At 30.1% G+C, this 23,951-nt stretch overlaps 1 protein-coding gene across 7 annotated transcripts; it reads left to right on the top strand.

Annotated features, from left to right (window-relative positions):
• The first annotated feature begins 1,331 nt into the window (after positions 1-1,331).
• Taz (tafazzin, phospholipid-lysophospholipid transacylase) lies at positions 1,332-23,753 on the top strand. Of its 7 annotated transcripts, XM_075313944.1 has the most exons (7): positions 1,332-1,472; positions 1,687-1,972; positions 3,117-3,552; positions 22,472-22,600; positions 22,677-22,784; positions 22,852-23,240; positions 23,317-23,753. In XM_075313944.1, the coding sequence occupies exons 2-7, from the start codon at positions 1,880-1,882 to the stop codon at positions 23,359-23,361; spliced, it is 1,200 nt and encodes a 399-aa protein (XP_075170059.1). In that variant the 5' UTR covers positions 1,332-1,472; positions 1,687-1,879; the 3' UTR covers positions 23,362-23,753. The 7 variants fall into 7 exon arrangements, with proteins under 7 accessions (XP_075170059.1, XP_075170062.1, XP_075170061.1 ...); XM_075313947.1 differs by lacking the exons at positions 1,332-1,472; positions 1,687-1,972 and adding an exon at positions 2,452-2,609; XM_075313946.1 differs by lacking the exons at positions 1,332-1,472; positions 1,687-1,972 and adding an exon at positions 2,464-2,684.
• The last annotated feature ends 198 nt before the right edge of the window (positions 23,754-23,951 follow it).

Below are 23,951 nucleotides of genomic sequence, written 5' to 3'. Positions count from 1 at the left end.
ATATTAAATGGTTCGCAATCAATACATTGGATCTTTTCCATCCATAATTTGAAGAGACTTGATAAAAATGTTATCGTCTTCATATATATTTTTGCACTTTTAATTTAGTGTTTTGGTGAAAAACTCGAACATAGTACTCACCTTTAAGGTGGGTATTAAGTTCGAGTTTAGCCGCTAAAAGGTGGGTATTAAGTTCGAGTTTTTCACTAAAGTGAAAACTAAATCAGTAAGAAAAGGCATAAAATTATACATATTTGTTGCACATTTTATTATAACTTGATGGGGAATAGCCCAGAGCAAGTTTTCACAAAGTTTGTATTCCTTAAAAAGTATTATTAAAGAAAAGTAATCGTCAAAAAATGGCAATTTTAGCGGATAAACTCGAACTTAATACTCACCTAAAAACGTCATTTTTTCACGATTACTTTTCTTTAATAATCCATTTTAAGGAATACAAACTTTGTGAAAATTTGCTCTGGGCTATTCCCCATCAAGTTCTAATAAAATTTGCAACAAATACGTATAATTTCATGCATTTTTCTTACGGATTTAGTTTTCACTTTAGCGATTTTAGCGGCTAAACTCGAACTTAATACTCACCTTTACAGTGAAACCACTTAGAGAACCTTTGAAATGTCACCAGCATTACTGAGGTGGGATAATCCACCGCTGAAAAACTTTTTGGTGTTCGGTCGAAGCAGGAATCGAACCCATGACCTTGTGTATGGCGGGCATGCTAACCATTGCACCACGGTGGTTCCTAATAAAAGGACTATCTTGATAGGATAGATCATGTAATAGTATTACCCATTTGGATGACAGATAGGAAATCGTACTTTGAAATATTGGCAAAACATTAAATGCAATTTTTATGGGTTTCTGCTGCTGAATTCGGCACATTGAACGTACAAATACAAGTGCGATAAAATTTTATTTGTGCAACTTTTTGGGGATTTTATATAAACTGGATTTGAATACTAATAAAGATAATCCATATAATTTTCTTTCCTCATAATTATTTCAACTGATTCATAAACTATATGGTCTTAAAATAGAAAATAGTAGCGTTTTCGATGCGGAATGAAGTAGAGCTATGTACTCAAATTTCTAGATATAAAATAACATAAATAACAATTTGTTTTTGACATTTAGAAAATAGGTCTCTCATATGTTACCATGGGCAGGGATAAGTTTGTTTTTACGAAAAACACAAAAACAAATGTCTGAAATGAAACAAATTGACACTTTTTTGTGGAGATAAACGAATCACCTATGTAGCATTTAAAAATCTATTCTGCCAAAAACATATTTGCCAGACAAATACGATTCAATTTAGGTAGCACACTAATATGTAAACAATGAGAAGAAGAAGAAATTTGCTAGTTGAAATTTATTTTGCGGCTGCTATAATCGATATATTCCATGAAATTTCATAAATTTTACTGGTGAATTAAAAATTGCTCAAGTAAAAAGTAAGTAAACATTTTATATTTTATTTTATTTCATAAATTATAAGAAGGTTAAGACCAAAGTAAAAATAATTGCAACATCAGCTGTTCACTTTCTCTCAAGATTGTTTTTGCTTTGATTGCAATTTTTAATTTTTTCTATGGCAGGTGTAATCTTATGTTTTATATAATAATTAAATATTGCTTTACTCCGATTTCTTCTGTTGTTTCTTTGCAGACATGCGCCGTATATAGGAAATTAAAGGGAACTATATAAGACGTTTTATGGTGGCGTTTTATTTTGGCTTGCATCAATTTAATTAACAAGGAACTTTGGAAGCTTTCGAAAATTGTATTACAATAAATATACATTAAAATTTGCCAAATATCGCGTGGAGCAAGTGTAAATTTGAATACTTATAAAATCAATCATGTTAAGCATTTGCTCCAGAAGCCACACAATTATTAATCGATATCATGTGGTTGGTGGGAAGAAGAATATTTTGCGATACTTCGCACCAGAGGTAAGTTTGTTTTTGATAATATTATACGATAATTCATAACGTTGATAACGTGCTAACCACGTTTCATTTCAATCTAATCTACGACACGACACCCACAACATTCCAGAGATATTAATACCCGAACTCTCTCACTCCTTAGGGGATGGAATACTCACTCGTTTCCTAGGGAGTTGGAAGAGTTATGATTATTGTTATAATTTTGCAAGTGACCATCTATTTTTTTACTCGTATTTTTTTTTTTTTAGTTTAATGCAATAATTCCAATCATTAGTACGATTACTGTGCTCTAGCACTCAACCAGTTTTACTTTGAATTGATATAAAGTTTGTATATTTACATTTGAAGACTTTACTACAATTGAGAGAAACAAAATAGATATACACTCCCATGTACATATATCTCTAATTGTTGCTGAGAAACAGCACAACAGCCACAATCTGCAAAATAGGTTTTTGTGTGGCAAGCTTTCAGTTACTTTCAGAGTATCCCACCGTACGGTTATATCGTTCTATTAAATTTAACGATAATTTCAATTTTGCGTAGCTATTGTAAAACTATTTATCTGAAATGGAACAATTTTGATTTTGTTTCATTAAACAATAAACGGTTCAAAACAATAACATTGTCTAGTTTTTAGGTATTTATTCCCTGTTCGGAGAGTTTTATTGACGCATCATTTTCTCTTCATGTGAATGTGAAAAAGAGTGATATGGTTTGTCAAGATGTTTAATGCGCGCATTTCCTGACTGCATTTCGCACAATAATAATGTGTCTTGTGCTTTGGCGGTATTAATATTTTCATTTTCGTTGGCTTGAGTTGTTGCTCTCTCTCTGAAGAACAAAGTTGTCTCGCGGTATCCTTTGTTCCATATATTTGATAAATAGATGACAATACATTGCAAATTCAAATCGACCAAGAACGAGTATAGAACTCTCACAAAATAAGTATCCTTTGTTCATCTATCTAGTTTATATGAAATAAAAAATATTTTTTTATGAAAAAATACAAAATACATCGGTTAAAATCAAAAAGAAAACAATTAAGGAGTTCGAAGTCATAGTCTTTGTAAATAAAAAAAAAAAAATACTCACAAAAAAAAAAATATATAAAAAATACAATTTTGCTATTTTTTTCCGCCCGCAGTATCGTGTCCAACAAAAGCATACACAAACGTTTATTGCTGAACAGCAACATCAAGAATTACAACAAAGAAATCATAAAAAAATATCACAAATGAATGTAGCAGCCGCCGAATCATCTTTATCCTCTAGCACTTCCCCTTCAGTATTTTCATCATATGCTAAAGATTCCTACCAACAGCAACAAATGGATAATAAACAGCATACACAGCAACAAATGTCAGTGCCATCATCATCACCATCAGCGGCAGCATCATCGACGATAAAATCAGCAACAACACCAATATCTACAACACCGCCAACAACACCACCACCACCGGTCCATATACCCTATAAAATTGACTGGATATTCGAAAGGCTAAAAAGTCCTACTGGATTTTGGTACATATGTAGTCAACTAGCAATTTTTGCCGTAGGATTATTTAGCAAATTTGTTTTGGGTAAGAATTAAAACCTGTTAAATACACACTACAAGCTCATGAGTTTGCGTAGAGTAGGAAAAGCACAACAAGTTTACTATACCACAAAATACACAAGGGTGTATTTTTGTAATAAGATTATCCGGTTTAAAATTGTTTATTACAATTGCATGGAAATTATAGGAAATTTATAACAAAGTATTAAAATGATTGGATAAATCATAGTGTAATGTCAGATAATGCCAATTACACTAGAACAGACTTTTTAATCGAGGTAATAAAATTTTTAAATTGCCCAGCAAAAACTCTCATTACTTGGTAATCTTGTATGTAAGACTATTTAAAAATTAATAACCACTTATTAATTGGCATCGCTCCGGATTACATTTACATACGCATGTCCAAGGAGGAAATTACTTCTCCCCAGGCATACTTTCGGCCATGAATTCACATTAGGTTCGAAATATACTAAAAGTGGACTTAAGTCCCTTTGAAATCTAGTTTAAGTGCATTTTGGAAGTGTAATGTGAATGAGGTATAAGAAAGCATTTATTTAAAACATAATATGATAATGGCATTAATTTAAAGCACAATTATTATGAAATGTTTGTGATAAAAATTTCTTAACGGAAAAATGTTCAGAATTACCGTTACATTACATATTCTTTTTGATTTTTTAAGTAAATACTCAATTATGTGAATAATTATGTATACCTAATGGTACCAATATTTATTCTATTTTATTAAGTCATTAACAGTCAACTGCATAAAATTTGAGAATAACAATTCGAAAATTACCGAGAAGTATTTATTTTTGGCATTATAAGTTGGTCATTATAACTCACCACAATGTAATGCAACGTGTAATGACAGCTGTACTCCTGGTAATGCCAATTGTAATGAGATGTGGTTACCTAGTTTTTGCTGGCTGTTTTTTTTTTGTAGAGGAAAATTTTCTTTGAAATGGACATTAGCTCCAATATATGTTTATTTCGTAGCTCAGTGTCTTTTGAAAGATGTGCGCATGCAATCTTACGGTGACTAATAAATGTTGTGATTATGGATTTATGTAGCAGAATCAGAAAACTCCGGTTTACACTTTTTTAAAGAAAAACTTTTCGTTATGTTACAAATTTGTTTTTATTGTATTCGACTTGTATTTTGATTTTTCCAATTAAAAAAAATTTTTGATAAAAACGAGGAAAAAAATATATTTTCTTTTTGTACACTCAACAAAATTTTCCCGTTGAAGTCTTTCAATGGAAAGACGAAATATTGAATAAAAATAAATTAAAAACTCAGACAACGAGCTCTGTTTTATAAAATATTTTTTTTTAAATTGGAAAAAACTTTTCGTATAATTGATTTTTTTTATTTAAATTAAAAACACAATTTTTCAACTTAAAACAGAATTTTACAAAAAGTTGGCTTTTGGACTTTCACGTACGCGACATATTGGCTTTTGGAGTTTTTAAATTTTTGGAGGTTCGCGACTAGTTGATGATTTTTGTAAGCTATTATTTGGAGAGAATGTGAGGAAAAACTTGAAATTTGTCTTCAATCCCACGGCGGCGGGTTCTACGCACCGGATTGACCCGATGGATACCAGCCATCGGCCAGCGGCTGCCACCTCAGTGTACGTGTTGTTATTTGTCTTCATTTAATAATATCCCCAAAATTTCTTAAATGCCATCAGCAAATATTTTGTTTGCTGTTATAGCTTAATTTGAGAAATAATCAGTTATTCCAAGACCGGTACTGGAATAGTTTCTGATGTGTTTTGGACCAGTCCCAGTTCTGGTCAAAAGGTATAGAAGGGACCGGTCATTTAGCATGGCTTTGTCATTGACGTGGTAAATTTGCTGTTGAGGACACGCCTCATTTCAATATGTAGATCCAGTAAAATCCTAACAGCAAAAGAGTATAGACATTATTCAATTAAATGAAAGTTTAAAATTTTTGGTAAACTTGAGCATCGGTATCAGTCCTGTGAAAATGCTAAAAAATTTCTACTGGAGTCGAGCTTATTAGATCTTAAAATAGATGGAATTTGATTGTTTAAAGTTATTGAAAAGAAAATGCCAGATTAAAATCTATACACGCCTTACTATACATGTGTCATAAAAGGAGATAGTTTTGTTTGTGTTTTATACGCTGACTTTTATTGGGAATCGCATACGAGAATCGCCAAGATTCGATTCTCATTTCTTCACACACAAAAAATATTATTTATTTTATTTTATTGTTTATTTTAATCATATAGTAAATGTATGATAAGAAGAGAAAAGAAGCATTGGCTGCTAAGGCCATCAGCTATAAAAAAAATATATGTTGGATCAATTAAATATTTAATTGAATATTTTTTAAAACTCAATTAAGACTTTAATTGGAAAAATGTTCGTGATTTTTTTTCTGTGTTTATATACATAACTTTAATTTCATTAATTTTATTTTTATTATTTCCTTCTTATTATTTTTTATTTGTCACTACACTAATGTGACAACAAATCGAAATATATTCATGTCAACGTTTTTGATTGATTTTTTTTTAAATTAGATTAAAATTTTAGTTGATGCAATATTGTTTATATTTCTTTCTGTGTATACATGTAAGTTTAATACAGGTAAACCCTACAAATCATTGATTAGTAATCTCTACGGGTAGTTCAGAGGTTTTAAGAACTATTGTTATTGAGCATTGAGAAAATAGAATCGGACAAAGGTCTTTGAAAGAAGACAAAGGCGTTAGTTTATTACAATAGTCTAGACTTCAGTTAAGAATCTTAGAATTTTCTAATAACAGGTTTTATAAAATAATGATTTTCAAACAAACGGTATTACAATTAACTTTCCTTAATATGTTTAATTTTAATTATAGCCTTTTATATTAAAAACTGGAAATTGAAAAGTGATTATACGTCATAACAATTTAGTAATTATTATGCATTTAATATTTAAGTTAATTTTTTATTAGCAATGCTAGCAATGATTTAAAATATTTGTTTAATCATCGAGATGCATTTACTCAAATGCTACTAAATGCTATATTTACATTGGGGGAATTTAATTAAAATGCTTATAATATTTGCCCATTTTCCACGTACGACTCATGACCTTACCAACAAAAATAAAAAGCGGAAAAATGTATATTAATATACGCCAAATGTTTATGATTGTGCATTTCCAAGTCATTGATATGACATACATTAAATATTCGCGTAAAATATAAGAAATTCAATTTGGTACCCAAAATTGCATGTTGCCATTATATTCGTGATGCATTCGATACGGATGATGGTACTAATTTTCTCTTTTCCGCTTTTTTTATTATTAGAAAATGATTTCGAATATATGTATGTATATAACATATGTATGTATGTACATAATATATACGATTTGAATTGATATAATGGTTATAGGAAAACTAAACAAAACAATACTCTTGACATTGTAATGTACATAAAAGCTTAAATGAAATACTCATGGTAGATGATTTTCACGTGCTTGCATTCGTAAACAATGTGCGATAATATCTAGAATAAATTGGCATGTGCGAAAACGAGTATGCAATCAAAAAATGCAGGTGTTATAAGCTATAATTTTTTGATACATTTTAATCAGCTATAAATGTATTCACTTTTCATTTCAAACGTTCAAATTTCACTTCATGTTTGTTAAATCGATCGAATTCTTATATAATAATATGACATTATAAACTATAAATTGATTAAATATTCTTTGCTAAACGGAACTTTGGAAAGTCAAAATACACAACGGCCAACGAAACTCGTTGTTTTCCTAAATTTTGTTTGAAAAACTAAACTTGGAAAAGATAAAATCCAATGTCCAATGTGCATAATTAATATTCTTTGTTTTTTTTTTTACAAAAGCAATATCCCTAGTAAGGGATACAGGAAATATTTAAATAATATACCCTCAACTAATACTTTTCTGTAAAAATCATATTTTATTTTTATATATTTGTGACAAATGTCTTTAGTCCCTCCTATCCCTATTTTAGCGTGGTACTCTGTTCGGACTCGGCTATAAAACGAGATGATATAAAAGGATGAGTAATTGTAGAATCTACAATGCACCTGATAAGGCCGAAGCACAACGGCGTTTCACGCTATAAGTGAAATCAATTAGAAAGCTTTGAAACGTTACAAACACTACTGAGAAAGCTAACAAAACTTGTGATAGTCCAAAAAATCCATGAAAATTCCACAAAAAAGTAAGTTGTTTTTTATTAAAAGTTATTTTGCTCTGATCCCGCCAACTCAAAAAATTCCCTGATAATCAGAAAATCAAAAAAATTATTTGAAAATCTAACAATCCAAAAATTTGAAACAAGATACATAACCCACAGACAGATAACCCTCATTTATAAGTCAATAGGATTCAGGGATGGAAAATGCAGTACTATAGTAGTTTTTTCAATACTTTTTCACCCTGGTCAATACCGTAGTACCCCCGCGAACGATTTTTGTGTAGACATTTTTGAGCCGATATCGGATTTATGGTACAATAGTTTTGACAAAATATTTTAATATTTTGAGAAATTGTTCAACAAACTTATTTGCTAATAGTTTTTACAAATTGTTTTAGTCGAAAAAACATGTGTTTCAATATTACGCTTCCTCACGAACATTTTCTAGATGAGAAGTTATCGGTCGCGTACTAAAATAATACGAACCATTATAGTCACGGTCAAAAGTTGAGACAAATATAATCTACCAACATTTGGTTTCTCCAAATCTTACCAAAAAATATTATTTTGCAAAAATTTATTTCTTTAGAAAGAAAATAGAAAATTTCTATAAAAATTTATGTCAACATTTTATTTCGGTAGAAAATTTTGTCAAAATTTTATTTCTATAGAAAATTTTGTCAAAATTTTATTTCTATAGAAAATTTTGTCAACATTTTATTTCTATAGAAAATGTTGTCAAAATTTTATTTCTATAGAAAATGTTGTCAAAATTTTATTTCTATAGAAAATTTTGTCAAAACTTTATTTCTATAGAAAATGTTGTCAAAATTTTATTTCTATAGAAAATTTTGTCAAAATTTTATTTCTATAGAAAATTTTGACAAAATTTTATTTCTATAGAAAATTTTGTCAAAATTTTATTTCTATAGAAAATTTTGTCAAAATTTTATTTCTGTAGAAAATGTTGTCAAGATTTTATTTCTATAGAAAATTTTGTCAAAATTTTATTTCTATAGAAAATTTTGACAAAATTTTATTTCTGTAGAAAATGTTGTCAAGATTCTATTTTTATAGAAAATTTTGTCTAAATTTTATTTCTATTGAAAATTTTGTCAAAATTTTATTGCTATAGAAAATTTTATTTCTATAGGAAATTTTGTCAAAATTTTATTTCTATAGAATATTTTGTCAAAAATTGCTTTTTCTTTATCTAGAAATATTTTGAGGAGTTAACAAGCAAAATTTTATTTTCTTTAAAGTTCTGTCTAAAGGAGCTCTTGACAATAATCTTCTCATCTTCTTTTTCGATAAAAAAAATACCTTTCTTGTACTTTCTTAAAAATTGTATTTTCCATCCCTGATAGGAATACCTTGTTAGATTTAAATATTAATAAAAACCCCAACAAATGTTTTGAATATTAGCTAAATATTTATTTATTTATTTATATAGAAATAACAAATATTCATGAAAGTAACCAATGCAAACATCCACTACTCGATTATGACTTCCAAAACTATTGAATCAATTGGTTTTCATAAGTTTTCTTATGCAACCAAAAAGTTTATAAAGTATGAGAGTGGGAGGTAGTTGAAAAGTCTAGCATTCGAAATATAAGCTGATTTGCTCTGCGATATCGGGTATTATTAGATTAGTTTAATTTTAAGTGGCAGCTCCATTTGATTCAGGCTCCCTTAGACTATGCAGTCCATTGTGATAAATTATTATTAAAGAAATGTCCAAAAAAGAAGGCGATTGTTCCTTGTAAACATTATAAAAAAGCCTAATCGAATGGATGTCAACACAACGCCAGAAAGAACAACCCAAAAAATGTTTAACAGGCGAAGATACATAATCTGTATTCTACAGATAACGAACTATTCTAATTTTTTATAAAAATCCCTAATTTACTATATAACCGAAATCAACTATATATCCGATATCACTGAAAGAATTTTTTTAGTGGACACAGCAAAAAATTTTATAACAGCATAAAGTCTGTAGAAAATGCAAACTTTGTCAGCTCTTTTTTTACTTGATTACCCTAAAGCATATTTAGCTTGACTGAAATAAAAAACATATCACAATCTAAAAAATTTACGAATCGTGGATCGCTTGGCCAAGAAATACAAAAATATAACTGCACACACCCACTGCGGTGTTTGCAGATGAATACACCATTCTACTTCCAAAGCAAAACTTGCACTTTAAAATTTTTGTTTCTGATTCAATCACGAAATTAATTGATCCAATTAAGTTTTTAATTGAAATGTCTTCAATCACAGAAATACTAGTTTCAATAAAAAAAATTAATTGGAAGTCAATTAAATTAATTGATACTATTAATTTTTGTGTTTGATTTTTGTTTCAATTAAAAAATTTGTGGAATGAGTTAAATTTTTAATTGAATATTTTTTACAGCTCAATTAAGACTTTAATTGGAAAAATGTTCGTGATTTTTTTTTTCTTTGGAGTCGGAGCCTGAAGATTTTGCTGGAGTCGGAGTCGTAAAAATTTTGCTCGACTTCGACAAATTTTTTTTAAAACACTTCACATTTTTGTAACTAAACAAGTTTTTACGCAAATTAGTTTCCATTGCGTTAGTCATTAGATCAATGTACGGTATGACTGTAAATGAAAAGCAACTTCCAATTACGGAGATCATTTTATGTTTCCTAGAATGTTAGACTAGCAGATGGTCTGAATCGATCCATTTTAATGCCCACCACCAAAAAAATTTATTTGAAATATTTCGAAAAATCGATATTATTTTTTAAATTTTATTTTAAGACCATGTACCTATATACATATGTCGAATAATGAAAGAAAATTTTTTCAAAAATTTATTTCTATAGAACATTTTGTCCAAATTTTATTTCTATAGAATATTTTGTAATTTTTTTTTTCTATAGAAAATTTTGTCAAAATTTTATTTCTATAGAAAATTTTATCAAAATTTTATTTCTATAGGAAGTTTTTTCAAAATTTAAAAAACAATTTTTCAAATTTTTATTTCTACCTATATACATATGTCGAATATTGAAAGAATTTTTTTTCAAAAATTTATTTCTATAGAAAATTTTGTCAAAATTTTATTTCTATACAAAATTTAATTTTATAGAAAATTTTGCAAAATTTTATTTCTATAGAAAATTTTGTCAAAATTTTATTTCTATTGAAAATTTTCTCAAAATTTTATTTCTATAGAATATGTTGTCAAAATTCTATTTCTATTGAAAATTTTGTCAAAATCTTATTTCTATAGAAAATTTTATTTTTTATTATTTCAAACTTTTATTTCTATTGAAAATTTTGTCAAAATTTTATTTCTATAAAAAATTTTGTCAAAATGTTATTACTATAGAAAATTTTGTCAAAATTTTATTTCTATACAAAATTTTGTCAAAATGTTATTACTATAGAAAATTTTGTAAACATTTTATTTCTATAGAACATTTTGTCAAAATTTTATTTCTGTAGAACATTTTGTCAATTTTGTAAAAATTTTATTTTTATAAAAAATTTAGTCAAACTTTTATTTCTATAGAAAATCTTGCAAAATTTTATTTCTATAGAAGATATTGCAAACTTTTATTTCTATAGAAAATTTTGCAAAGTTTTATTTCTACAGAAAGTTTTTTTCAAAATCTTTTTTCTATAGAAAGTTTTTTCAATTTTTTTTTATAGAAAATTTTGTCAAAATTTTATTTCTGTAGAGCAAAATTTTGTCAAAAAAATTTTTTCAAATATTTATTTCTATAGAAAATTTTGTCAAAATTTTATTTCTATAGAAAATTTTGTAAAAATTTTATTTCTATAGAAAATTTTGCAAACTGTTATTTCTTCAGAAAATGTTGTCAAAATTTTATTTCTATTGAAAATTTTGTCAAAATTTTTCAAAATTTTATTTCTATTGAAAATTTTGTCAAAATTTTATTTATATTGAAAATTTTGTCAAAATTTTATTTATATTGAAAATTTTGTCAAAATTTTATTTCTATAACAAACTTTTATTTCTATAAAAATTTTTATTTCTATAATTTTTCTTTTTTTCTATAAAAAATTTTGTCAAAAGTTTATTTTTATAGAAAACTTTGTTAAAATTTTATTTCTATAGGAAATTTTGTCAAAATTTTATTTCTATAAAAAATTTTGTGAAAATTTTATTTCTATCGATATTTTGGTCAACATTTTATTTCTACAGAAAATTTTCTCAAAATTTTATTTCTATAGGAAATTTTCTCAAAATTTGAAGTATTTGAGATTTTATCGAAATGTAGATCTAAATACAAAGTTGTCTCACTTTCCTTATTTGTTTTTTACTAAAATTGTGTTTCGTCCAATAACGTTAGATTTAAATTGTAAGTACATAGATTTTGTAGAAAAGTATACAATTTTGTTTAAATCGGTTCAGGTTCTAATTCATGTGGGAATATAAACCTTTATATAGCTCGCATTTATGGTACCCCCCCACAATAGAACTACACATTAGCGGTATTAAGGGAGCCACCGTGGTGCAATGGTTAGCATGCCCGCCTTGCATACACAAGGTCGTGGGTTCGATTCCTGCTACGACCGAACACCAAAAAGTTTTTCAGCGGTGGATTATCCCACCTCAGTAATGCTGGTGACATTTCTGAGGGCTTCAAGGCTTCTCTAAGTGGTTTCACTGGAATGTGGAACGCCGTTCGGACTCGGCTATAAAGAGGAGGTCCCTTGTCATTGAGCTTAACATGGAATCGGGCAGCACTCAGTGATAAGAGAGAAGTTCTCCACTGTGGTATCACAATGGACTGAATAGTCTAAGTGAGCCTGATACATCGGGCTGCCACATAACCTAACCTAACCTAACCTAGTGGTATTAAAATGAGATTTTGTTATATTACCCGGAGTCGACTCCGAGGCTGACGAAAAATGCTGGAGTCGGAGTCGAGCCAATTTTGCTCGACTCCGACACAGCCCTGTCCAAATGTTCCTATAATTTCGTCATATCTTTATGGATATTTTGTTATAACATCAATGGAGAAGGGTATACTTGTATAAGATCCAGTCTAGCCAAACTTTTGACAGTTTTATATTTGCAGGTTTGGTTTAGGCTATCATAGAGTAGTATCTAGCTCTTGTACATTTAATTGAAAACACAATCATGTCCTTTATATTGTATAGAAGGACATGTAAGCCTTCAAAGTATCATGATAGAGTTTTCAAGAAAAGCTAAATTATTATTTCCGTCTAGATATTATAGAAAAATTGTAAAAAAAAACACTTATCAGAACACGATTATAACTTACTAATCTTGTTTTGGAAAAAGGAAATCCGTTTTGTTTCTCGGTTTATTTTGTTAAAGCCATTAGATGCGGCTCTAGTTTGTTTCTCTAATGTTTTTGATTAAAGGACATTTAACGATTATTTAGGTCCTGCTATTTTTTTTTGCTTATTTCTTTTAAATGCCAACACATCTAGCGGCATACACATACATATTTGATGAAACTCCATGAAGGAATTTCTAGACAAAAGACATATTTCCAGACATTTTTATGGCGAAATGTCAAAGACTCACACTTCCTTAGCTGTGTGTACGTACATGTCAACAAGTAACAATTGACCTAGATATTTTTTTGTAGGAATATATAAAATACAATATCTGTATATTATAAAACGACGCCAAATTGGTATTATGTTTAAGTACTAGAAGACACAAACAAACCTCTTGTTGATATTTGGATATAAACCACCAATTTAATATAAACTCAATATGTGCCTGCCTATATGTGTTTGTATATCATTTAAGGATATATATCCTTAAATGATATTAGACACTTTGAACTTTACATTTCTTTTAGTTAGACAAACTTTGTTTACAAATGATGATTATGATGATGATGTCATTGTTAAATAATGAGAGTTTTTATTAAGACATAATCGTTAAATTAAAACAAAAAAGTTTTCAATAAATTAATTCAAGTGGGGACAATTAAGACATTATTTTTGAATTAAAAAAATATGCCATAAATAAAGGGTGATTTGTTAAGAGCTTGATAACTTTTTTTTTTTTAAAAACGCATAAAATTTGCAAAATCTCATCGGTTCTTTATTTGAAACGTTAGATTGGTCCATGACATTTACTTTTTGAAGATAATTTCATTTAAATGTTGACCGCGGCTGCGTCTTAGGTGGTCCATTCGGAAAGTCCAATTTTGGGCAACTTTTTCGAGCATTTCGGCCGGAATAGCCCGAATTTCTTCGGGAATGTTGTCTTCCAAAGCTGGAATAGTTGCTGGCTTATTTCTGTAGACTTTAGACTTGACGTAGCCCCACAAAAAATAGTCTAAAGGCGTCAAATCGCATGATCTTGGTGGCCAACTTACCGGTCCATTTCTTGAGATGAATTGTTCTCCGAAGTTTTCCCTCAAAATGGCCATAGAATCGCGAGCTGTGTGGCATGTAGCGCCATCTTGTTGAAACCACATGTCAACCAAGTTCAGTTCTTCCATTTTTGGCAACAAAAAGTTTGTTAGCATCGAACGATAGCGATCGCCATTCACCGTAACGTTGCGTCCAACAGCATCTTTGAAAAAATACGGTCCAATGATTCCACCAGCGTACAAACCACACCAAACAGTGCATTTTTCGGAATGCATGGGCAGTTCTTGAACGGCTTCTGGTTGCTCTTCACTCCAAATGCGGCAATTTTGCTTATTTACGTAGCCATTCAACCAGAAATGAGCCTCATCGCTGAACAAAATTTGTCGATAAAAAAGCGGATTTTCTGACTTTTCTAGGGCCCATTCACTGAAAATTCGACGTTGTGGCAGATCGTTCGGCTTCAGTTCTTGCACGAGCTGTATTTTATACGGTTTTACACCAAGATCTTTGCGTAAAATCTTCCATGTGGTCGAATAACACAAACCCAATTGCTGCGAACGGCGACGAATCGACATTTCACGGTCTTCAGCAACACTCTCAGAAACAGACGCAATATTCTCTTCTGTACGCACTGTACGCATTCGTGTGGTTGGTTTAATGTCCAATAAAGTAAACTGAGTGCGAAACTTGGTCACAATCGCATTAATTGTTTGCTCACTTGGTCGATTATGTAGACCATAAATCGGACGTAAAGCGCGAAACACATTTCGAACCGAACACTGATTTTGGTAATAAAATTCAATGATTTGCAAGCGTTGCTCGTTAGTAAGTCTATTCATGATGAAATGTCAAAGCATACTGAGCATCTTTCTCTTTGACACCATGTCTGAAATCCCACGTGATCTGTCAAATACTAATGCATGAAAATCCTAACCTCAAAAGAATCACCCTTTATATGTAAGTGGGGACAATTATCAAAACATATACCAGTTCCATGTGTTAAATTATAATGGCGCAACTAATTAATTAAATATTTCAATTGAGATTTATTATTAAACTCTATGGGGTTTTATATCTTTATTAAGATGTTATCTTTGAATTAAAAACCATATGTTACACTAATAGAAAAAAATTGCATTCCGAAATCGTGAATGGACAGCGACAAAATGAAACGGAAACGTTGACAAAAAATCAAAACGGAATGTTCACGATTTCGTCCACGGGCGTTCACGATTTCATGAACGGCATTCGTTTATCTTTGGCCATGAAAATTCTTAAAATAATCCTTAGACGTTGTTATGGCAACTCCGTCGGTGGTGCAATGTGCTAAGGCGACTGTTAACGCGTATGGTGCAGACGACACAGGTTCGAGTCACGGTAGCGGAAATTTTTTTTAATATTTTTTTTTTAAATTCGTAACCATTACGTTTTCAGATCATGAACGCTGGTTGTTGTTTTGACAACACATGGTGTCATTTTAACGTTGTGTTGACTCACTTTCATAAACGGATCGTTTCGAAATAACCACGCCGTTCATGATATTTTCTATGGGTGTATAAATAAATGTACGTGAGGGTAATTAATAAACATTGATCCCCTTGCTAAATTATAATAGGGCATTTAACTTATTTGTATTGAAATCTACAGTAAAACTCTATGGGGGTTTATATCTTTCTGTACTTACACTGAAACTTCGGTATTGAAGTGTTGCCGCGACACATTTGCCACTTTTTTTCGTAAATTTCAATTTTTTTTTAAATACGTATAGAAAAATGTATATAACAGGTTGGCTGATAAGTCCCCGGTCTAACAAAGAAAAACACATTTTTTTTGTCAAAATTCATTTTATTCAACATAGTTCCCTTCAAGAGCGATACAACGATTAAAACGACCTTCCAATTTTTTGATAACATTTTGGTAGAACTCCTTCGGTTTTGCCTCAAAATAGGCCTCAGTTTCGGCGACCACCTCTTCATTGCAGCCAATTTTTTTCCCTGCGAGCATCCTTTTGAGGTCTGAGAACAAGAAAAAGTCGCTGGGGGCCAGATCTGGCGAATACGGTGGGTGGGGTAGCAATTCGAAGCCCAATTCATGAATTTTTGCCATCGTTCTCAATGATTTGTGGCACGGTGCGTTGTCTTGGTGGAACAACACTTTTTTCTTCTTCATATGGGGCCGTTTTGCCGTGATTTCGACCTCCAATAACGCCATATAATAGTCACTGTTGATGGTTTTCCCTTCTCAAGACAATCGATCCCAAAAAACAGATGCCATTACTTTGCCAGGGGACTTTTGAGTCTTTCCACGTTTCGGAGACGGTTCACCGGTCGCTGTCCACTCAGCCGACTGTCGATTGGACTCAGGAGTGTGGGAGTGATGGAGTCATGTTTCATCCATTGTCATATATCGACGGAAAAACTCGGGTGTATTACGAGTTAACAGCTGCAAACACCGCTCAGAATCATCAACACGTTTTTGGTCAAATGTGAGCTCGCGCGGCACCCATTTTGCACAGAGCTTCCGCATATCGAAATATTGATGAATGATACACGCAAAAAAATTATTCTTTCCTCCCAAACGAAATTTCAGACAAACAAAATACGTTTCTCATTTGCTTTTCGCTGTTAGGAAGTGTATTTGGGAGAAAAGTATATACTTTTTGTGATAAACGTTTATTTTTTTCCAGGATGTAAAACCATTTCATAAGGACAAACTCAAAAAAAAAAACATTGTTTTCCTGCTAATTGCATTTTCCCTCACATCTTTCTCACATCCACGATGTTTTTTTAGTTCTTAACACCTTTTCCTGTAATACCAACAATGTAGAAAAAATTGTACGATTTTATAAATTTTTAAAATTTTTTTACCTTTCGTCTGGACGGAGAATCGAACCGCGGACCATGCACTTTGTAAGCCAACACACTAACCACTGAGCTATGTACCTGTTGTGGTCATCAATAGATAAATTTCCATAAAAGTTATATTTATATAGCATAGCTTGCGGCGCCCACGAAACGAATAAACAAAATTTATTTAACAGAAACAAACATTTAGTTTGGCACGGTGGAGCAGTGGTTGCTACGTCCGACTTGCATGTCAAGGGTCGTGGGTTCGATCCCTGCTTCGACCAAAGTTTTTTTTTTTACATATATTCCATATATGTTCGGAAGATTCCGAAAAAATGTTCAATGTTGTAGTATATTAAATTTTGAACTGTAAAATGTGTCTTATTAAAGACCTAAAGTCAGAAAAGAACAGTGTTTGATATAACCGAAATGGACTGTGTTGTTGTTTCAAAAATAACTTTTTTTTTATTGAAAAAATAAAAATTTTGTAACAAACGAATTCTTTTGGTGATAAAAGTTCAAAATTTTCGAAGCAATTCAAAAAACTCTAACAAAAGAAAAACGTTTTCGGTACACGTTTTCTAAACGTTTTTTTTTTCTTTGCGTGTATGACCAACACATTCTTTTGATATCTTTAAGGCCTCTGCTATCTCGATCAACTTTATTTTACGGTCATTCAAAATCATTTTATGGATTTTTTTGATGTTTTCGTCGGTAACCACCTCTTTCGGGCGTCCACTGCGTTCACCGTCCTCCGTGCTCATTTCACCACGCTTGAATTTTGCATACCAATCAATTATTGTTGATTTCCCTGGGGCAGAGTCCGGAAACTCATTATCAAGCCAAGTTTTTGCTTCCACCGTATTTTTTCCCTTCAGAAAACAGTATTTTATCAAAACACGAAATTCCTTTTTTCCATTTTTTTCACAATAACAAAAGATGCTTCACAAAAGACGCTCTATCGCACAAACTAATTGACTTACAGACGTCAAATTTTGACACGAATCATTTGAAAGTTGGTACTATATAAAAATAATATGCAATTAATACTAGCGACGCCATCTATGTGTCAGACCGGGGACTTATCATCCAATCTGTTAAATCTTTTATATCAGCTCACGGTGGTATGGCTAAAGCAATGGCATGGACCCAAAAATCGTCGAATTCGATCTTAATGCCCGGAATTGGTTACGAGGTAGTTACCGATAGGCCGTTTCAAAAATTTTATGTACATTTTCTATGTAAATATCCTCGATAAAAGAAAGTTAATGCGTATATATTCATTGTGGTGGATCACTTCACCAAATTTACATTCCTCAAGGCTGTGAAAGAGGCTACGGCTACAAATGTGATCAGATTTTTAGTAGAGGAAGTTTTTCTTAAATTTGGTGTGCCTGAAGTGATCCAAAGCGATAATGGAGTTCAAGTTACGGTTAAATCTTTTCAAGAAATGATTGAGTCTTATCGCATTGCCCACATCAAAACTGCAGTGTATTCACTCGAATCGAATGCTTCGAAAATGATGAATCAATCTGTATTAACTGCGATAAGGGCTTACTTGAAAGACGATCATCTGGACTGGGATATTGGGTTGGGACCACACCTGAGGTGTCGACGAGGTTACAGCCGGTGTCCAAATATAATATCTCGAGGCTACAGGCGGTGTCCAAAAATAATATGCCGAGGTTACAGCCGGTGTCCAAAAATAATATCCCCTAGTCGCACAATGGCATCAGTAACAACACAAACATTTCCAGTGATATGTCCACTGATATGCTTGCGTTTATGCGTTTATTCCTCAGTAAGCCTATTTAGATTATAGGTAATTATTTTATCATGGGCCTTTCTTTATAGCCTAGCCCCCAAAAGAGTCATAAATCATAAGTGGTTTAAAAAATTCCATAAATGAATCAAAGGAAAACAAAAAAAAACATCTTATCAAAAAAGATCTTAACTTTTGTATACATTCTAGACTTTTTCAATTTCTCTAATATTCTCTAATATGACATTCTACTATCTCGAAAGCTTTAACTTACAGGAAAATAGTATTTTATTAAGTTCAATTAACAAACCTAAAGAAAACTAACACACTACGCTAGCTCGTCTAGATGAAGGAAACAAATAAAAAAGAGCAATAGAATCATCAAAACCCAGAAATAAACTCTTTCAAGTTCAATTGCAAATAATTGGCAACTACACACTTGTGTCTGTTTTGGGGTCAGGCGAATTACTTTGTGGCCCATATACTTTGAAGGGGTAAAACGAAAATTATATACATTTAAATAAGTAACACCACCGCACTACGGCGGACAACTCATCTACATATATATTAAAATGTGTGTACTTTAGAAATTTTTGCCAAATTATTTTAAATTAAAATAGCAAATTTAGAATCTTAGAAATGTCGAAAAGACTGTGGGTAAAGAAAACAAATTCAAAGTTTTTTGGTAAACCGAAAAAAAAAAAAAATAAATAACTGTGATAAGTTCGGTGATGTCGAGCTGTAAAAATTCTTTAACCAAAAGAACCTATTGCTAAGATTTTTCTAGTTTTTATCATTGAACCCATCCAATTATAAAATAGTTCCAAAAGGATTTTTCAAAATTCGGAAAAGTCGCATTTTGAGAAAGTCTATTTTCCTCTTTTGCGATTATAGTCCGTTAGTTGAAACAGCAAACATTTTTCTCTGCTAAAATAGCAAACAAATACTGCTGAATTAGCAAAAACGAGAAGCAAATGCTGGCTTTTGCAGGCCAGCAACATATGCGACTACCAAAGACTTTATATTTTGGCATTCCATTTTCATGTAGGCCGGACTGAATTTATAATTTTATTCGGAACAGCTGAAAATTGCAACAAACTACTGACACTTCAGCAGTATGTCTGCTTTTCCAAAACAGCAAATTGTTAGCTGTTTCAGCAAAAAAAATCAGTTTTTTGTCTGCTGAAAAACACCAGTAGGTTGTTTTAACATTGTGTTATTATCCATTTCGTGTTGCGCTGTTGCTACATCAGCTTGTATCCAGATCGAGGAACTCTGCGACTAAGATGTGATGCGTCCAGAGTGATCTGGTAGAGAGGCGTGTAGGTTTTTTCTGGGCAAGCGAAAAGGTGAGGCGTGTCAGATATGACACGTCAGCTACGCTGCCATCAATCAGTGATAGGTAGGAATTGAGGCGGCTGATTTTAGTTGCGCCAAAACCACTCTAGCCTGCCGTGGGAGGTCTTTTTTCTGGTGCTATGGGCGGTGGTCGAACTCCTAGAACAGGATTAACTATGTAGCTTCTCAACGCTTCAGCAACAGTATCCTCATGAATCCAGTTCAGACCCGCCTGTTATGCTGTTTGATCCAGAGGCTCCCGTTTTGTAGCGCTGGTTCCACGGTTGCCACAGCTGGTAGGATTCTACCAAAAATGGTAGATTGATAGAATTCTTGATGGTTTGCTAGATTTTGCAATATATTCCTCTCCAACTAAGAGGCACTTGTAAAATTTTCAATAGAAATACAATTTTAACAAAATTTTCTATAAAGGCGTTTTGACAAAATTTTCTATAGAAATAAAATTTTGAAAAAACTTTCTATAGAAATAAAATTTTGAAAAAATTTCTATAGAAATAAAATGTTGACAAAATTTTCTAAAGAAATACAATTTTAACAAAATTTTCTATAGAAATAAAGTTTCGAAAAAATTTTCTATAGAAATAAAATTTTGAAAGAAATTTCTATAGAAATATATTTTTTTTTAATTTTCTATAGAAAAAATATTTGACAAAATTTTCTATAGAAATAAAATTTTGACAAAATTTTCTATAGAAATAAAATTTTAACAAAATTTTCTATAGAAATAAAATTTTGACAAAATTTTCTATAGAAATCAAATTTTCACAAAATTTTCTATAGAAATCAAATTTTCATAAAATTTTCTATAGAAATAAAATTTCGACAAAATTTTCTATAGAAATAAAATGATGACAAAATTTTCTATAGAAATAGAATTTTGACAAAATTTTCTATAGAAATAAAATTTTAACAAAATTTTCTATAGAAATAAAATTTTGACAAAAATTTTCTATAGAAATAAAATGGTAACAAAATTTTCTATAGAAATAAAATTTTGATAAAATTTGCTACAGAAAAAAATGTTAACAAAATTTTCTATAGAAATAAAATTTTGATCAAATTTACTATAGATATAAAATTTTGACAAAATTTTCTATAGAAATAAAATTTTGATCAAATTTACTATAGATATAAAATTTTGACAAAATTTTCTATAGAAATAAAATCGTAACAAAATTTTCTATAGAAATAAAATGGTAACAAAATTTTCTATAGAAATAAAATTTTAACAAAATTTTCTATAGAAATCAAATTTTCTATAGATATAAAATTTTGACAAAATTTTCTATAGAAAAAAAACTTTGACAAAATTTTCTATAGAAGTAAAATTTTGACAAAATTTTATATAGAAATAAAATTTTAACAAAATTTTCTACAGAATAAAATTTTGAAAAAATTTTCTATAGAAAAAAACTTTGACAAAATATTCATTAGAAATAAAATGTTGATAAAATTTTCTATAGAAATAAAATGTTGACAAAATCTTCTTTAGAAATAAAAAGTTGACAAAATTTTCTATAGAAATCAAATTTTCACAAAATTTTCTATAGACAAAATTTTCTGAAGAAATAAAATTTTCTATAGATATAAAATTTTGACAAAATTTTCTATAGAAAAAAACTTTGACAAAATTTTCTATAGAAATAAAATGTTGACAAAATTTTCTATAGAAATACAATTTGAACAAAATTTTCTATAGAAATAAAATTTTGACAAAAGTTTTCTATAGAAGTAAAATTTTGACAAAATTTTCAACAGAAATAAAATTTTGACAAAATTTTTCTATAAAAAAAAAAATTGACAAAATTTTCTACAGAATAAAATTTTGACAAAAGTTTCTATAGAAATAAAATTTTAACAAAATTTTCTATAGAAATAAAATTTTAACAAAATTTTCTATAGAAATAAAATTTTGATAAAATTTACTGTAGAAATAAAATTTTGATAAAATAAACTATTCAACAATATTTTTTGTGGTAGTTTTTTGGTAAAATAGTCTCCAAATTTTATGTTTGGCTCGAGTGGCAACTTGGCTTGAGGACCATGCTTCTGTCGCGTATCTAGTCACAAATTGCAGTGGCATGGGCAGACGTCTTGAAAAGGCTGTTGAATGTGACCCTGAGAATCTTGGGGTAATTTATAGTCGACATTATTTCGCAGTCACTCGATTTTCAAAAGGATCAAAAGCCTTCTCTTCTTAGTCTCGTATGTTTTTATAGTTCGTGATCTCAAAGATATTAGAAAAATTATGGTTTATTTTAATTTAAAAATTTAATTTTTAATAAAAATTTAAATGTTGATAAAAATTAAAACTGAACCTGTAATTAATAAAAACTTATTTTATATAATTTAATTTAATCTAATCTAATCTTATTTAATTGAATTGTTATTTCTAGGTATTATGAATAAGACGCGTGTTTACAACAAAGAAAGACTGATAGAAGCCGTAGCAAATAGACCTTCAGGTGTACCTTTAGTAACAGTATCAAATCATCATTCGTGTTTCGATGATCCTGGACTTTGGGGTAAGCAAGAAGTTCAACATAAAATTGTAAACAAAGACAACCAAAGTAATAATATAAACTTGTATTAATAAAATAGGTATATTACCCGCTCGTTATGTATGCAATACTTTTAAAATACGATGGTCTATGGCAGCCCATGATATATGCTTTACAAATAAATATCATTCGTGGTTTTTCATGTTTGGTGGGTATTCAAATTAAGTCTATAATTTTTCTATATTAATGTTTTTACTTTCTGTTGTTCATTTTAGGAAAATGTATACCCGTAGTTAGGGGGATCGGTGTATATCAAGATGCTATTAATTTATGCATACAAAAGGCTAAATTGGGCCATTGGGTCCATGTGTTTCCAGAGGGTAAAGTCAATATGACTAAGGAGGAAATGCGTTTGAAATGGGGTGTAGGTCGTATTATATACGAATCGACAAGGGTACCCATCATATTGCCCATGTGGCATGAGGGTATGGACGATGTGCTGCCTAATGTTGAACCCTATATATTGAAATGGGGCAAAAAAGTTACACTGAATATTGGCAAACCAATAGATATGAATGATTTCATTGAAGATTTAAAATGCAGAGGTGTTCCCGAACCGGAGGCTAGAAAATTGATTACAGACAAAATTCAAGATGTTTTTCATGTAAGTAAAACAAAATAACTAATGAAACAATATTTTTGTTCTAATATTTCATACTGTTGTTGTTTTCTGTTTACAGCATTTACGTTTAGAAACGGAACAACTACATAAGCAACGTAACTAGTCCTTAACGTATATATAAGTATATTGATTCAAGTGCAAACTTATATCGTTTTGATTAACTAACTAATTAGCATTTATGACAAGTGAAGAAAAAAAAGCTATATGCGTTCTAGACATAGAAATCTCATTTCTTAAGTAATACAATGCAGGAAATTCAATGAAGCATTTGTTATTACCTTATGCGCCATAAAGTTGCTTTATCCATTCTATTGTTTTTTTTTTTACTTTATAAATTAGTCAATATGATTGTAATACTCTAAATTATTTATGTTTTTGTTTTTTACAATTAGCCAATTGAAAAAAATAGTTTTTTTGTTAAAGATGTAAGCTTATTGTGAACTATGGAATTATTTTTGTTATTTATTAAATAAATTGTAAATAATTCCAAACGAACCCATCTATAGTTTACATGAAATTGGAGTATAAGGAGGAAAATGAAATCTTGGATATCTTGAAATGGAATATTTCATATCGAACATGGAATCTGAGAGAGAGGACATAGAAGAGGTATACTTCGTCATACTTAAAAATACCTATGGTAAATTATTTTTATATATAAAAATGGTTTACTATTATATTTTGGAAGCCACC

Source organism: Haematobia irritans, chromosome 5, assembly GCF_050003625.1.
Source record: "Haematobia irritans isolate KBUSLIRL chromosome 5, ASM5000362v1, whole genome shotgun sequence".
NCBI lineage: Eukaryota > Metazoa > Arthropoda > Insecta > Diptera > Muscidae > Haematobia > Haematobia irritans.
Note: the sequence above shows the minus strand (reverse complement) of the source record. Positions and strands in the feature narration are given on the sequence as shown.

Excerpts from the sequence above, each read along its gene's own strand:
- Taz (XM_075313944.1), top strand. The coding sequence starts at position 1,880 with ATGTTAAGCATTTGCTCCAGAAGCCACACAATTATTAATCGATATCAT. Across the intron at positions 3,553-22,471 it reads ATTTAGCAAATTTGTTTTGG|GTATTATGAATAAGACGCGT; the intron begins GTAAGAATTAAA and ends TGTTATTTCTAG. Across the intron at positions 22,601-22,676 it reads CGATGATCCTGGACTTTGGG|GTATATTACCCGCTCGTTAT; the intron begins GTAAGCAAGAAG and ends TTAATAAAATAG.